Source organism: Tachypleus tridentatus, chromosome 13 (genome assembly GCF_004210375.1).
Source record: "Tachypleus tridentatus isolate NWPU-2018 chromosome 13, ASM421037v1, whole genome shotgun sequence".
Taxonomy (NCBI): domain Eukaryota; kingdom Metazoa; phylum Arthropoda; class Merostomata; order Xiphosura; family Limulidae; genus Tachypleus; species Tachypleus tridentatus.
The window spans coordinates 179,762,007-179,779,105 of NC_134837.1; the positions used below are offsets into that span (position 1 = coordinate 179,762,007).

General features: G+C 37.7%; 1 protein-coding gene across 1 annotated transcript in view; it reads left to right on the forward strand.

Moving 5' to 3' along the window:
- Positions 1-5,251: 5,251 nt before the first annotated feature.
- LOC143240790 (uncharacterized) overlaps positions 5,252-17,099 on the forward strand; it is a 48,907-nt gene continuing 37,059 nt past the window's right edge. The window contains exon 1 of the mRNA XM_076483849.1: positions 5,252-6,800. Within this exon, the coding sequence (XP_076339964.1) occupies positions 6,696-6,800 (105 nt within the window). The 5' untranslated portion in view covers positions 5,252-6,695. The remainder of the gene's footprint in view (positions 6,801-17,099) is intronic.

Below are 17,099 nucleotides of genomic sequence, written 5' to 3' on the forward strand. Positions count from 1 at the left end.
AAAGTAATCATTTTGGTTTCTGAATTTCGCGCAAAGCAACACGAGGGCTATCTGCGCTAGCCGTCCCTAATTTAGGGAAACATGTTTGGTGTGACGGGGATTCGAACCCGCGACTTTCGGATTGCGAGTTGAGTGCTTTAATTATCTGACCATGTGGGGCCAAAAGCAACTGGAAGGAGCTTAGTCGGTAGAATGGGGACATTATGAACCATGACGGCGACTTTGAACCTTGCAGCGGCGAGTGGGTATTTCTTGTTAAGTTTAATGGACCTGTTAACAAGAAACTCTACGTTTTTCTCATTCAAACGGTCTAGTACCAATACATATACGTCACGTTGTCCACCTGAAAAACCTGAGTAAATAAAGCGAGTTCTCCTCATTCCAGAATTTCAGGTTATTCAGCCATCTATGATATACCACGGTGAACACGCATGCGCGAAATTGATGTAACACTGACTTCGTGATTGTTTAACACGTTTCTTTCAGCACTTATTCATGGCCACGTTATGTTTCTTCGCATTTTAATTTATTCGCTCCATTTTATTGAAAAATGTAAAACAATAAATATATATGCGCACAAATGTTTTATGCTGTACGGTCATTCTGAAAGATGGTCGACTAATAAACTCGGCACTAATAAAAATCGAAGCATGCTAATGCTAAATTTAAGAATAAATTGTTAATCAGATTATTTCCATCTAACCTGTTAACAGAGAATTTATTTTTAAGAACGTTAGCCACCTGGTGAAGGGAAAACAAAACACAAATAAATCAGGTGATTTACATTTTAACGGTGAGGCCTGGCATGGCCAAGTGAGTAGGGCGCTCGACTCGTGATTAGAGGATCAGGGGTTTGAGTCCCCGTCACACTAAACATGCTCGCCCTTTCAGTCGTGGGAGCGTTATAATGTGTCAGTCAATTCCACTATTCTTTGGTAAAAGAGTAATCCAAAAGTTGGCGGTGGGTGGCGATGACTAGCTACCTTCCTTCTAGTCTTACACTGTTAAATTAGAGACGGCTAGCGCAGGTATCCCTCGTGCAGTTTTGTTTGGAATTTCGCCGTTAAAACAGCAGTAAGTTTAGGGACTTACTACGCTACGATCCGAGGCGCTGTTCCTCACGGCGAACACAGCAGATAGCTAATGAAACTTTGATCTGAAGCAAACAAACAAATATGTTTTCACGACGTCTTTCCCATGTTAACATTAAATCAGATTTTCAGTAATCATCGTGGACTCAGCACAGATAGTTCATGTTGTATATTTGCACTAAACAACAACAAAAACGAAACGTACATAACGTTAACTGGGAACATCCCAACTACTTACATATATTTTAATGGTCGTAGGAAAATCTAGATTTTGCTAATACAGAAACTTCATGCAGAATTCCTGCACGAAAATTAATATATGTATATATATGTAACACCATAATAACATGTATAATAAATATATAGGCTTCACTGATTATGAAACGACGAAAGCAACATCTCTTTCAGTTAAGACAACAGCGTCTTAAACAACTGTACATTTCTAAATAACTTAAGTTTATATGCTGTTAGACGCGACCTTTCTCAAGTTTGTGTTTCAGGGTGCGTGAGTCTTTTTTGTACAAATGTTGAAAGTATATTTGTTTATGAATAATTACAGCACTGCTTAATAAAACTGATTAATATTTGTATTTAAAGCAGCTCTATTAAAGATATCGACTGTCGTACCTTATTTTGAACTACTTACGTGAGGAAAGTCAACTATTTAGCAACAACACAGCTAACAGCCACCATTTATCTTAAGGTATTGTCTGTCACTCTTATAATGCACCCGCAGCTTAAAAGCGCGGGAAATATTCAAGAGCCGTACTGTATACCGGGTCGGCAAGAACCTCAAGATTGTTCATGATACTGTATGAAGTTCACACACATATGTATATGAACGTACATTGCACACTTTTTGTTTGTTTACTACGTTTCTCTGTATGAGTTTTATAAAAGAAAAGTGTGAAATATCACATAAAAATAGTGGAGAAAAAAAACAAGCAAATCTACTTTTCTCTAATTCCGATCTAAGAGTATTAAAGTGTATAACAATATTTTGTACAACTCCAAAACTGGGTATGGTTTACACAGAAGTTACATGAAATGGAATCAATGGTTGAAGTAATATGTACTATTACTTGTGGTGTAATATACACCATTAATTGTAAGCAGGAAGTATCGTATTATGTCCGATTACATTAATAACGCATATTTTAGGGTTGAAGTTTTCAACATGAGGTCGTGTTAATAAAGTTATATATCTTTTAATGTAATTGTGTACACCAGATGAGATTTAAAATACCGAATTTATTGAGAAAACGAAACTAGGATAAATTATTGTGAAATAGACTACACTTGGTTTCTGAGGGTACATTTTGTGTGTTATATATACTTTTCTTCGTTAGTGATTAATTACAAAGCTACACAATAGACTATATGTGCTGTGCCCATCACAGGGATCGAAATACGTTTGTCATCTATCACACTTATAATTAAAGTTTCTTGTAAAAAATATATTGACAGAAACATTCATGAATTTAACACTTCCTTGATCATAGGATATATTGTTATTTAAATGTAGAGAGGGTTGAATACCTTACATCAATGCGTCTTGTAACATGTGAAAATATATGAACACAAAAGTCAATTACATAAGCTGTCCACTTGCCACAAGCAACAGTATGCAATATTATCAAGAAAACTATCCATCTGTAAAAGCAGCATAGGTCACGTGTACACAAGTTTATTCTACGACACGTCACTTCAACCATTGCATACCTTAAACAGCTGGAAAATCAAAGGAATACTGATACTATTCCATACTAAAATACACTGATTAAGTCACTGTTTGCAGCGCTTATAAGTTTCTGTGTGATCAGACCGTTAAAACAAGCTATGAAAAAATGTCGCCTTCTAACATTAGATGTATTATGGACAGACGTAGGGAAGAAGATGTGGACTTGGACATGACAGTTTTACGGCAGAGTACTTTACAATATAAACTATAATAAAGTGTTATTTTTAATGTGCACGTTCACCGGACAGATCACGAGAAGACGTGGACTGTAAGGCGTGTCGGGATTCTAAAACCGTTTTAACGTAACTCCCTCAACCTCTGTGTTCACGTGATGTTTATCTCTAAATTTCAGTGCGATTTCTACTCGTAGTTTTAACAAGGTCATGAACGCATGTTAATAATTTTACAGAGATAAAACTATTTACTCTAACCCTTGTTCTTGCCTGTGTATTTCTTTAAAGTTTTCTCTGAAGACACCTGTTCAGAAAAAGTTAATACGAAAACCTGAAGAACTTGCTTGACTTAAAACCACATGTACACTATTGTTTGAAGTATGTAACGTGTGTTAAGATACTGAACTTGTTTTGTTTCTCTCAGGTTATTTTAATAATTATTTCTCTCCTTTGTGATTTTTTTCTTCATTGTTATCTGTTCGACCCTGACAGCCAAATGACACAAAAACCTGTGATTGTTTTTCATACATTTCAAAACGTAATCGTTTTTATTTGTTTTCCTCTATCAGTATTCAGTTTATTCTCCACTCAACAGATCTGAGCCATCGTTTCGCTGATACTCTTAAATTTATCTGCGGGACATCAGTGTTCTCAAATATAACAAAAAAGGTAAACCTGGGGTGTGTGTCTAGAGTTAGTTCTGTTCATCAGGTAGCCCTAGACTAATTTGTTTTGTTTAGTGTCAAGCACAAAGCTACACAATAAGATCTCTGTGTCGTGCCCACTGTGTTATAAACATTCAGACTTATCTCTAAGTCAATCGTTAGACCATAAAGAGAAAATCAATAAGAAATTAATTTAATGTTTGTCGTCACATGTAACTGTTCTGGTTTCATTTAAATAATTTACAATTCGTATTATTAACTGAATCTACACAAGTGACCGTGGAGCTGATACTGTTTTACGATTTATAGAAAAGATCAAAATCTATGGTTATCTCTGTATTTTCAGTTTACTTATTTGTTTCATATTTCGGTATTTACTTAATACATGTTTCCTTCTCTGGAAAACTTTCTTAAATATTTTTTTAAATTTAAAAATGAATTATCTTGGTCAGTTAAAGAAACAAAAATATGCAGCCCGGCATGGCCAGGTGGTTAAGGCACTCGACTCCTAATCTGAGAGTCGAGAGTTCGAGTCCCCGTCTCACCAAACATTCTCGCCCGTTTAGCCACGGGGGCGTTATAATGTCACGGTCAATCCTCTTATTCGTTGGTAAAAGAGTAGCCCAAGAGTTAGTTGTGGGTGGTGATGACTAGTTTTACACCGCAAAACTAGGGACGGCTAGTGCAGATAGCCTTCATGTAGCTTTGCGCGAAATTCAAAACAAAACGAACAAAAGTATGAAATATGTAAAGTTGAAACAAAAGTAAGACACATTAGAAATACGTAACTAAATATAAATGATATGAGGTATAAACACCAGGTGTCAATACTGAAGAGATATGAAACAAACTGGATAAGAGGTACATCAAAACCACACTACGTAAACAATGGATAAACTAAAAACTAAACACAGAAAGGAATGATTTTTTTTATTTTTCAGCTATCAGTGGTTTCAGTAATCAGTGTAATGTTTATTATTTGTGTATGTACGTTCCAAGAAAGACTCGTAGCATCGTAATATTTTGAAATACTAGATTGTGAAATTAGGATATCAAGTGACATAACTTGTACTTTTCTGTGTGTTTCTTGTTATTATTTCTTTACATGACCTAATACGATCTTCTCCACATAGAGATCGGTTTATAATTTACCAGCAGAGGTGGAGATACACGAAGTTTGTTTTTCTAACCCATGGGTTTTATCCACGCACCAAAGTTGGAGTATTGTGTTCACTTCTCTAGGTATATATGCGAACACTATAATTCGAAATGTTTTATCTGATGTTCTTGAAATCTGGTATAGAAAATTAATTTATTTTCCAAATATCAGTTGATTAATTTTTGATAAATGGGGCACAAGGGTCAAGGTCATACTGAAGCTCAACCACTACCGTTATAATGGTAGCAAACTGAGATTTTGAAAGACAATCAAATTCGAAAACAAATCTAGAAAAAAAGAGAATGGTTTGACACCTAGACCTGCATTTCTAAGGGTGAGAAGTTTTATGGTTGTATTTCAAATGAAACTATTGAGAGGTTTATCAGTCACTTGATTTTGGGTCACCTTTTTTATTTGCTCTACATGGTATGTCTCATCGGTTAACAATATATTCTGGAACTAGTCTTTCCGTACACTGTCAGCTGTATTATCCATTTACTACACGACTAATATTTGAAGTTATTCGTTGAATCACAAATAACCACTTTTGTTTCATTATAATATACAGAACACCATATGAACATTATTTTGACATGTGTTCTTGCTGAAAATAACAGAGCACAGACAGTTTAAATTACATCCGTACTCTAACGTATTTAACAACATAAACTAACATCATAAAACATTCGTTAACCACTCTAGCGGATATATTTAATATGAATATCTGTAATTAGAGGTGCAGAACTATACTAGTAAGACAGCAATATGACGTTAACTATTAGTCCTAAATTATAAACAGTTCTTAAAAGGTCAGTATTCTAGTGTTACGGTTTATATTCTTCTGTGAGACACCTCTTGACAATAATTCTATTATTTGTGTGCCAGTGTTTAAAAACAAACGACTTTTATAGGTTCTCGCTAACGATTAACACATTTGTACACAACTGAGGTTAAAATAAAAATAAAAATAAAATTTCACTGGATGACAATGTACATAATAGTTGAAACCATACTCGAAATAACATTGTACAAAATAGTTGAAACTACACAGTAGATAACATTGCACATAATAATTGAAATAATACACCAGATAACATAGTGCATAATAGTTGAAATCATACACTAGATATCATTGTGCATAATAATTGAAATTATACACCAGATAATATTGTACATAATAGTTGAAAATATTTTATAATTTTCTAGTAGTGCACGTAGATAGTTCCCAGTTGTCACCATAACCTCTGACCAGATTTCCTGAAATGAAACCAACATGATTTTAATTAAAGCAAACAACAGGTTCTTTTATATCATCACAAGTAGGATCTAACCATTTTTTTAATGCTGGTGTAAGGAAGACCTGGTGGGGTGGGTAGGGGAAATGGGGAGAAATGCGAAACTCCCAACTCCACCAAGACTATACATAGCTGGTAAGCGAATGCCAACCACATTCATCAACGAACACATTTATCTATGTAACTGTCGAACTCGAAGAAGGGTTTGCCACCACGGAGCACTTCAGTTTTTCCGCACGACCCCTGCGTTGTTGTGGTTACCGCCGCTTGTTAACCGTCCTCAGTTAAACAAAACACTTCTTAAGTATCAGGTCCGTTCTTGATTGATAATGGATTTTGCTGGAAAATAACGCCTTGTCTATCCGAAATTGGCATCTTTCCAAACCTAAGCTACTTAATATCTCATCCTACGATTTAGATTAGGAAGTATTGCGAGACACGGCCAGTGTCATCAGTTTTAACCAAATGCGAGACTGGTCTTGGTGAATGGAAGCTGCCGAGAAAAGCAAATCTCTTTCCGGAGCAGCAACACCGGAGAACGAAGAGATCTCAAACCAAAGCGAGCTATCCAATGATGGGGTACCTGTTCTCGTCACTGAGTCTACCGGTCACTCCCAAGAGGACGTACATGCTGCACACATTGTGGTCTTTGGTAAAGACGGAACCGGAAAATCTGGTAAACCAAATAGATCATTTTTGTTGTTGTTGTATTTTATCATTAAAACCTATTAATTATCCTTACCTTTTCCATAGTCACAATATCGAACCCTTGATTTTAGCGTTGTAAATCCGGGGAACAAATAGACAGAACTTGTAACAAGGACACATAGTTTTGTACTGTTACTCTACTAGAATCTTATATTCCTCTTGGGCTGGTAAAAGGAATGGAGGTTATACAAGTAAACGTAATGTTCCATTGTAACTCTTTTGGATTCCGAAGGTTATACAAGTAAACGTAATGTTCTATTGTAACTCTTTTGGATTCGAAGGTTTTGGATTCCGAAGGTTATACAAGTAAACGTAATGTTCTATTGTAACTATTTTAAACGTAATGATTAACCGAAGGTTATACAAGTAAACGTAATGTTCTATTGTAACTCTTTTGGATTCCGAAGGTTATACAAGTAAACGTAATGTTCTATTGTAACTCTTTTGGATTCCGAAGGTTATACAAGTAAACGTAATGTTCTATTGTAACTCTTTTGGATTCCGACATTTGATGATGTACTTCTCGTTCAACTTTTCATCAGGTACTTTTGATGACATACTTTCCTCATCAAGTGCAATTGCAGGATATGAATTACATGTTTGAATTATTAACTATTAGGATCAGATGAATGTCATAAACTTGTAATGTATAACCGAAAACATATGTATACAAAGTGGAGTACCTGTGCCCCTTCTGTTACATGTAATTGTAAGAAACGCAAAAACGAGTATAGAAACTGCAAAACACAAAATATAAAATTACAATTTTTTTATGTATCTTCGAATGGACCCAACAAATCTGCATGCTGAATTTGGTAAAGATCTATCATTAGAGAGCGAAATAGAGGTAAAAAAATGAAAAAACATGCCCATAACAACCACAAAATGCAAAATATTAAATTGAATATTTATATACCCTCTCACATAAACCAAAAAACCTTCACACCAAGTTTGATAAAGATTCATCCACATCCTGCGAAGTAGTTACATGAACATACAACAGACAGTGCAATTACATTTATAAAGGTAAGTTGTTACATGGACATACAACAGACAGTGCAATTACATTTATAAAGGTAAGTTGTTACATGGACATACAACAGACAGTGCTATTACATTTATATAGATAAGTAGTTACATGGACATACAACAGAGAGTACTATTATATTTATAAAGGTAAGTTGTTACATGGACATGCAACAGACAGTACTATTATATTTATACAGATATGTAGTTACAAGAACATAACTATTTTCTCATTACCCGTCTTAACAGTTTTAAGTTTTAGCTCTTTACTTCTGTCATATCTATAAGAGGTGTACATCGCTATCAAATCTATTTACTAGCTTTTGTTCATGTCCTAAACTTATATTTCAGATGTATTACGTTTTGAATTTTAACACTTTCTGTTTTCTACTATTCTTAAAGCCGAGATCTCTTACTTGGTTACATGATTTTAAGTTTTTTACAAGTATTTTACAGTAAATTATTGAACAAATATTATATCTCTGTTAATGCCAGCATCAAGTATTGAAAAACACTAAGAAAAAATCGTTTGTTTTTACTGGACTCGTCGGTAATAAACGTTAAAAGGTTACAACTATACAACAACTCTTTATGTGTGAATACTCCCTTCCAGTATTAGATGTTACATTGTTACCTACACAGTCATGTGATAAAACGTTGTTGTACATAATTTCCGTTCTTATTAGAAGTTAAAGTGTTACACACTGTGTATATATATCCTTCGACGTATTTCCACGACTACGCCCAAGCTGCCAAGAGAGCTAAAATTCCTAAGGCATCTTTATATATGTGTGTATATATATACAAGTACTGAAATGTATAACAATATGCAACGAACAGTAATTGTTAAAAATAAGGGTTCACGATTCAACACGTTTCTTTTCCTGTCGCCCTCTTTGCTATTTCTAATAAACCGCTGTCCTTGACCCCGCTGACTTGAAAATATTATAGCTCTTGGTTGAGATTATAACCAGTGCACGGAATGCGAGAATGGCACCTCCGAACGAGTCTCGGGATGACAACAACTTTTATACGTCACTATATGCACCACCCGCAGCCGTTATAAGACGTTGAAGAAATTCGTGTATATATATTTGTGACCCCTGGTGGTACAGAACCTTTCTGAAAATCCATGCAACAAGTCATACACGTTCATCGCTATTATTACAACCCATTGTGTATTTCACAGCTCACGCTGATGTCTGAGGTTAAGGTGTTCCTCGAACATTCATATATCTTCACGTCATGAGTTCTTTGCTTCCTTTTGTCTTACGGCCCGGCATGGCCAGGCGGGTTAAGGCGTGCGACTCGTAATTTGAGGGTCGCAGGTTCGCATTCCCGTCGCGCCAAACATGCGCGCCCTTTTAGCCGTGGGGGCATTATAACGTCACGGTCAATCCCACAATTCGTTGGTAAATAGTAGCCCAAGAGTTGGCGGTGGGTGGTGATGACTAGCTGCTTTTCCTCTAGTCTTACACTGCAAAATTAGGGACGGCTAGCGCAGATAGCCCTCGAGTAGCTTTGCGCGAATTTCAAAAACAACCAAACCTTTTGTCTTGTATGGAGTTGACAGAAGGAAACTGTACAACAATGATCCTGGTTTGTTAGCTTACTATGCACTGGGTAGGGGCACATATACAGAAAACTAAATGTGTCAAATATAAAAGATTCTGAATTTGGTATACTGTATAGATTTGTTAAGTAATAATAAAACATACTAAGCGGGTTATGTAAACTAAAGTGAAGTACTAAAATATATGTATACATGTTTCTCTATGAATTATTTTACATATGGTAACTACTATCATGTAAATATCCGAAGTTTTGTTGTGCAACGATATTTCTAAGAGAAAGACAAGTTAAAGGTTTCTTTTATGTACGAATCTTTATTTGTTTTGTACAAGCTTATAGCTACACTGGTTTTAAGTATGTAAAACGTTATGTTGAAACTAAGAATCAGTGTTTCTATGCCAATATTCGGGCCAGATGTGTGAGGAAGGATATTGAAAACATATACACCACTTTGATTTAACTGACAAGCCTGTCATAAATCTCTCAAATCTTCTTCATAAAGAAAACGTGTTCCAGCAGAAATGAATAAACATCCTCAGTCACTGAAATGAAAACAAATAAAGAATTGTAAAGACGATTATTGTCAAACAAAAGTTTAAATCTGGAAATTAAAGGCGGTTGGATACGTTCATTAAAATGATTTTCAAACAGCATTACGTCGTTACTGTCCATATCGCGAAGTTCGATCGTATCCTGTCTGACAGTCGTGCATCTTGACTATTTCAAGAAATAGTTCTGACTATCGCTGACACCAGTTTAACATAATTGTTAATTTTCATTGCAAAAAGGTTCTGTCGTAAGGCTGCAGTCGAAAACACACCTCTCCTCCTTACTAATTTTCCACCACTAATCAAGTGTGAGGGACGACAGTTTCCTGGTGTCCGTTTCGTCAGTCCTTTCCCACAAAAATCCGTAAGTTTGACAAGCGTGTCTTCGTTTCGAATACGATGACTATCCATTTCTTTCTCCAGCTGATTAAAGTATGGAACAGTTTGACGGATATATCATGGAAGAAAATTGTGTTCACGTGACGTATTTTTCTTTTTCTGATGGAAATCTTTTTTTTCTTTGTGAGTGTGTGTGTGTATACTGCCTGAAGCACGTGACTGGACTTTACCATTATTTTAATTCCATGGATTTTCACCTGTTACAATACACTGCACTTTGCTTACCTCGGCTGGAATACAGTTCATTGCAGTCTCATTATTTACCCCCAGTAACACAGTGGTATGTGTGCGGACTTACAATGCAAGAAACCGTGTTTCGATACCCGTAGTAGACAGAGCACAGATAACCGCTTGTGTAGCTTTGGGCTTAACTTCAAACAAACAAACAAACAATCTCATTATTTAATTTCTATATGCACATTAGTGTATAAAAGGCATTTTAGTACAAGAAATAAACGACCATTTGAAACATTTTAGTGTCAGTTGCGGTTTGCGTTTTAGTGGAAAGGTCCTGAAGAAGCTCTCAAGCGAAATGTTTTGCGTTCAATTATATTAAAACAACCTTTTCGTGTTTTAAGGTCGTTTGTTTCTACCATTATTGCAGGTCTCTTTTTGGATGTTTATGATGTACCAACTTAATCCAAATTCTTTTACTTTCTAATGCCATTGAGTACAAAGGTTATTCCTGCCTGGGAATCACAGATCACCGATCTGAATACATCTTTCTGATCTGAGAGTCTGAATATTTTGTGTCCAAAAGCGATAAATGTTTGATGAAAAAATAATTCCTACGAAACAACAAATAATGTGAAAGTGTAGTTTTGAAGCGTGTAATATCATTGTGGTTGTCTTTTGACTCGCTGTTATGCATATCCAAAAATATTTCAATATAATATACCCAATCCTCTGAATATAGTTGAGATAGGTTTCCATTCCAATGTTAATATAAGAGATGGATATAATTAACATTAATGAAGGCATGTTGCTAACCAACAGAATTTGTTACTGCGTTAAATGCGGTTTTAATGAAATAAGATGGATGTTATAAAAATCAGAAGGATTTAAAAGTAAGTATATTCTATTACAAGAGTCATTTCTAGTTAAAACAAAGATTGGGCACAGACCTTACTTAGATGTAAAAACATGCACTTCATGTATTTGATACCTATAATGTTGGATAAGACAGACCTTCAAAATGGGACAAGATAACTCCTATGTATATCATGACAGAATGTTTAACCAGAGTATTTATGATAAGTGTACTGGAATAGACAGCAACTGCCTGTTGTATAATTATAAATCCAATCGTAGAGGAGGACGTTTCGAAAGTCTTTCGTCTTCAGATCTCACATATCTTATAACTAAAACTCAGAATAAACCAATCACACTCAACTTTCCTAAATCGTCATTTAAACGATCTTGACATTATATGTGACAATGGCCCAAAAGAACATGGGTCCCACTGTGAGTGTAAAAATATGCACTGGGGCCTATAATTAAGGCCACTGGTCGGAGGTAAGATAGTCCCTTCTTGGGTCGTTTCACCCTAAGCCATCCATCGTAAAACAATTGCACGTGTTAAAGAAATCAATGCACGTGCACTGTTTTTCTTGTCCATTGTCTATAATTCTGCATTGGAACAAGTCAACATAGTAAATATAACCCAAAATCTAAGGGTTTGCCTTTACGTCAAAGCCGTTTAAAACCAATAAATAGAAGTAGCTCATTGATTATTGACATTCGAGCCTGTCTGTTGGTGTGTTTCTGCGCGTGTTTACATAAGCAATAGTTCCATATAATTCTTTGCAGATGGCAACATATCATAAGTGGCTATATATATATATAAAGGATGTCTGTTTTACCGAAAAGAGCCATTCTACCTAACTCTGTGAAATGAATTATTGTTTGTTGTTCTTCAAAATATTTTTTTAAATGTTTTTATTATTTCGATAAAATCTGTACGTTATGAACTGTAGTAAATACATTACACATAAGAAAATTTGGCCATTTTGTTAAAGACCCGCCATTGCCAGGTGATGAAGGTACTCGACTCGTAATCTGAAGGTCAAGGGTTCGAATCCCTGTCACATCAAACATGGTTGCCTTTCAGCCTTGGGAGAGTTATAATGTGATGGTCAATTCCACTATTCATTGGTAAAAGAGCAGCCCAAGAGTTGGCGGTGGGTGGTGATGACTAGCTACCTTCTTTCTAGTCTTACACTGCTAAATTAGAAACAGCTGGCGCAGATAGCCCTCGTGTAGCTTTGCGCAAAATTCAAAACAAAACAAACCATTTAGATCACACTTTATTACGTGTAGCAATATTACATTTGATGCAAAATTGAACTGGATACCATACATGAATAACATAAAACCATTTTGTACCTCATTTTCTTATATTTCACTCACTTTCAAACAAACCTTTAGGGCAAATGTCTCTCTTTTCATTCAGAAGGGACTAGAGGGACTTGGTGGGTCTCCAAAGTCAGTAAAAAAGCTTCGATCTGGTGACATATTGGTGAAAACATCCAAATCTCAACACAGTGAACTCCTGTTGCATTCAAAGGTAATTGGGGATATATCTATAGAGGCTACACCTCATGCTACTTTGAATTCATCATGAGGAGTTATTGTTGAGAGGGATTTGAAGAACGTCCCAGAGTCAGAGATTCTTGCTAGTTTCTCCACCCAAAGAGTTTCTGCAGTGATTCGTATCTCCACTCACAAGGAAGGAATTATAGTGCCGACCAATGTCCTCATTCTGACATTTACGTCATCACGTCCGCCTGCCACCATCAAGGCAGGTTATCTTAATTGCAGAGTACGGCCAAACATTCCAAACCCTCTCCGATGTTTCCAGTGTCAACGATTCGATCACTCGAAAACGTCATGTCGTGGTCCCTTGATGTGTGCTCGTTGCAGTGGCAAGGACCATGATGCCTATGAGTGTGAAACGGACCCTCATTGCATCAGTTGCAATGGCTTTCACCCGTCCTACTTTCGTTATTGCCCTAAATGGTTGGAAGACAGAGAGGTGAGGCGTTTGAAAACGATTCATAACATTACCTGTCATGAGGTTCTAAAATTTCTGTCCACCACCTCATCTCGGATGTATGTTGCTGTACTTCATTCAACTACTACAGTGGGAGGGCAGATGGATCTCTCTGTACCTCCAAAATAATTGTTCTTAAACAAAATGAAAAGTCTTTTGATCTCCATGGTTAAAAAGGTTGATGAATCAACTTCAACACCCATCTCTGTCCCTTCCTTACATTCCAACAAATCCCTAGATCCCCTTCCTTTGGTTTTGGGTACAGACTTTTCCTCGGATCCATCTTTCTCTCTCACCCCAAGATGCAAAACAATCATTCGTTCACGTCCTCAGTCTCTGGAATCCCCTTCCAACAGCAAAGACTGGCCCAATCGACCCAGAGCAGGATCCATGGAGGTCGATAGACCTCCCTTGAATAAGGAAAGTAAGGAAAAAAGACGTGGTCGTAAACAGAATGGTTTTCCGCCCAATTCACCTACACGTAAATAAAAGTGGCCATCCTGATACAATGGGACTATCGAAGTTTACGTTCTAATCTGGACGACATCAAAACACTGATTTCTTCATACCATTCTGTTTGTCTCTTCTTACAGGAAACATTTCTGAAACCTGCCGTTACAGTCACCTTTCGGCAGTTTTCATTAAACAGAAACGACAGGCTGTGTGACAGACGAGTGCATGGAGGGGTGGCACTGTTGGTTGATCAGCATGTGTCCACCCTGTCTTTGCCACTCGACACAACCTTGGAGGCCGTTGCCATCCGTGTTTCCTTGGGTCATACCATCACTGTTTTTTCTCTCTACCTGTTGCCTGGAAAGACATATGATAAATCAGACCTTGATGTTCTCATTGAATAGTTGCTCTCTCCCTTTTTCATCCTGAGGGAATTTAATGGACATCATTCCCTCTGGGGAAGTGCTGTTATTGATAGGAGGGGTCGCTCTGTAGAGCGTATGCTCTCTGATCACAATCTTTCTCTTTTCAGTACTGGTTCTTTCACTTATTTTCATGCACCTAGTCAGTCGTTTACCACTATTGATCTCTCGGTTTGCTCCCCTTCATTATTCTCCCATTTTTTATGGAGGGTTGACAATAATCCACGAGGCAGTGATCATTTTCCTATAATCTTGAGAGAGACTGGCCCTGGTCGATGCCAATCGGCCCACATGCTTTGGTGGAAGCTGAATCAGGCAAACTGGCCCTCTTTCACTGCTCTCGCAGAACTTGAATCTGCTATCTTTTGTAAGCCATCAATAGACGACTGTATTATACAAGCAGCTGCTCAATGTATTCCTAAAATCTCGACACATTTTCCACTATATCCGCGTCCATAGTGGAATTCTTCCTGCAACATAGCACGGAAGGCTCAAAAACGAGTCTGGGATAATTTCCGTAGATATGCCACACTCTCAAACCGCATCGCTTTCCAGCGGGTCCGTGTACATGCTCGGTGGGTAAGACGTCAAAGCCAGAAGGAATTTGGAATAAGTTCACAACCAGCATATCCTCTACCACCAGTTACAATGTCATTTGGGACAAGATTTTCGAATGTTGTCCCAAATGACTTTGTAGGTCAGTGGACAATATCACTTTGTCCCCCTCTCGATCTTGCTCTCTGATGGCCAGGAAGTAACATCGCCGATACTCTAGGTGAAAGCTTTTGCCAGGTATCTAGCACTTCTGCCTCTTCTTCCACCTTCTTAGCCATCAAGACTCAGTCAGAGCAGTCACCTCTTTCCTTTCTAGCTGATTGTCTATATGACTATAATCGTCCCTTTACACTGGTGGAACACGAACTGGCTCTTCATTGGTCTGGCAGTACATCGGCTGGACCTGATGATATACACTATGAGATGCTGCACCATCTATCTCCTGTTTCTCTTGCTATCATTCTGGTTGTTTTTAACCGAATCTGGCAGAAGAATGTTTTTCCTGATGGCTGGCATCAGGCTATTGTCCTGCCTTTCTCCAAGCCTGGGAAGGATCCCAAGATTCCTTCAAAATACCGTCTAATTACTTCGACGAGCTGTCTCTGTAAGACCTTAGAGAGGGTGGTTAACACTCGTCTTGTTTGGTTCCTCGAATCAAACAACCTCCTCTCGCCCACCCAGTGTGGGTTCCGACGACAGTGCTCCAACATGGACCACCTGATTCGACTTGAAACGTCAATCAGAGAAGCCTTTCTCAAATGACAACATCTTGTATCAATATTCTTTGGCATTGAGAAGGCTTATGATACAACATGGAGGTATGGCATTTCGTGAGACCTCCATATATACGGGTTACGTGGCCATTTGCCCACTTTTATTATAAATGTTTTAATGGACAGGAGATTCCGAGTTCGTGTGGGTTCGACACTTTCCCGTTGTTTTCTACAGGAACTTGGAGTCCATCAGGGCTGTGTTTGAGTGTCACACTTTTCAATATGAAGATTAATGCCATCACTGAACAACTCCCTCTTACTGTTGCAAACGGGCTCTATGTCGATAAATTTCACATCTCATGTCAGTTGTCGAACATGAGGTATATTGAGCAGCAGCTACTGACTGCCCTCAATTGTTTACTGAAGTGTAGTGCAGCAAATGGCTTTACCTTCTCTCTCTCTAAAACCGTTTGCATGCACTTTTGCCGCCAACAGGGTATTCACCCTGATCCTGAACTCCGTATCGGTGAACTTATACTGCCTGTGGTTTCTGAAACTAAGTTCTTGGGGCTTATCTTGGACCGTAAACTAACCTTTATACCACACATCAAACAGCTACGGATTAAGAGTATTGAACATCCTCCGCGTCCTCTCTACCACCGCTTGGGGAGTGGATCGACGTTCTACGCTAAAGATATATCGTGCTCTTATTCGATCGAAACTCGACTATGGATCAATAGTGTTAATACTTGTTCATTTAGCACAAAGATGCTAGATCCTATTCATCATCAAAGACTTCAGCTCTGCACTGGGGCTTTCCACACTTTCCCACTTCAGAGCTTATGCATAGAGTCTCATGAACCTTCTTTGCACCTCCGCCGTTTGCAACTGTCTTTACTGTATGCTTCAAAACTTCGTTCCTTACCAAAGCATCCCACCTGGGGTTGTGTCTTCCTTCCTCGGTGGGCCATACTTTTTCAGGCCAGACGGTCTGCCATTGCTCCTTTTGGCCTTCGTATCCAGGCGCAGTTAGATGAATTGGGTCTGTCCTTGGATAACATTGCTGTATCCACTGGTCAGCCCATCCCACCATGGCTTCTTACAGTCCCAAATTGTAACCTATCTTTAAGTCATCTGAGAAAAGTAGACACTCCTGATTGTAAATACTGTCCGTTATTTGCTGAACATCTTTCGAACAATCCTTCCATTCCTATTTATACAGATGGTTCAAAATCAGGTGAATGTGTAAGCTCTGCCATGGTTTGTTGTGGTTCGGTGGTGGCGTACAGAATTCCCTCTACAACTTCTGTGTTCACTGCTGAACTGTACGCCATTTCTTTTGCCCTGGAACACAGAGAAGCTAAGCAGTACTCAAACTGCACGATTTATACTGACTCGTTTAGTTCTCTACAGACCCTGGCATCGCTTCATGTTAGTTCACACCCTATTCTCGCCGACATTCAAAACTTATTTGCCTATTTCTCTTTAATATCTACTTCTATCCAGTTTTTCTGGATACTGGGCCAC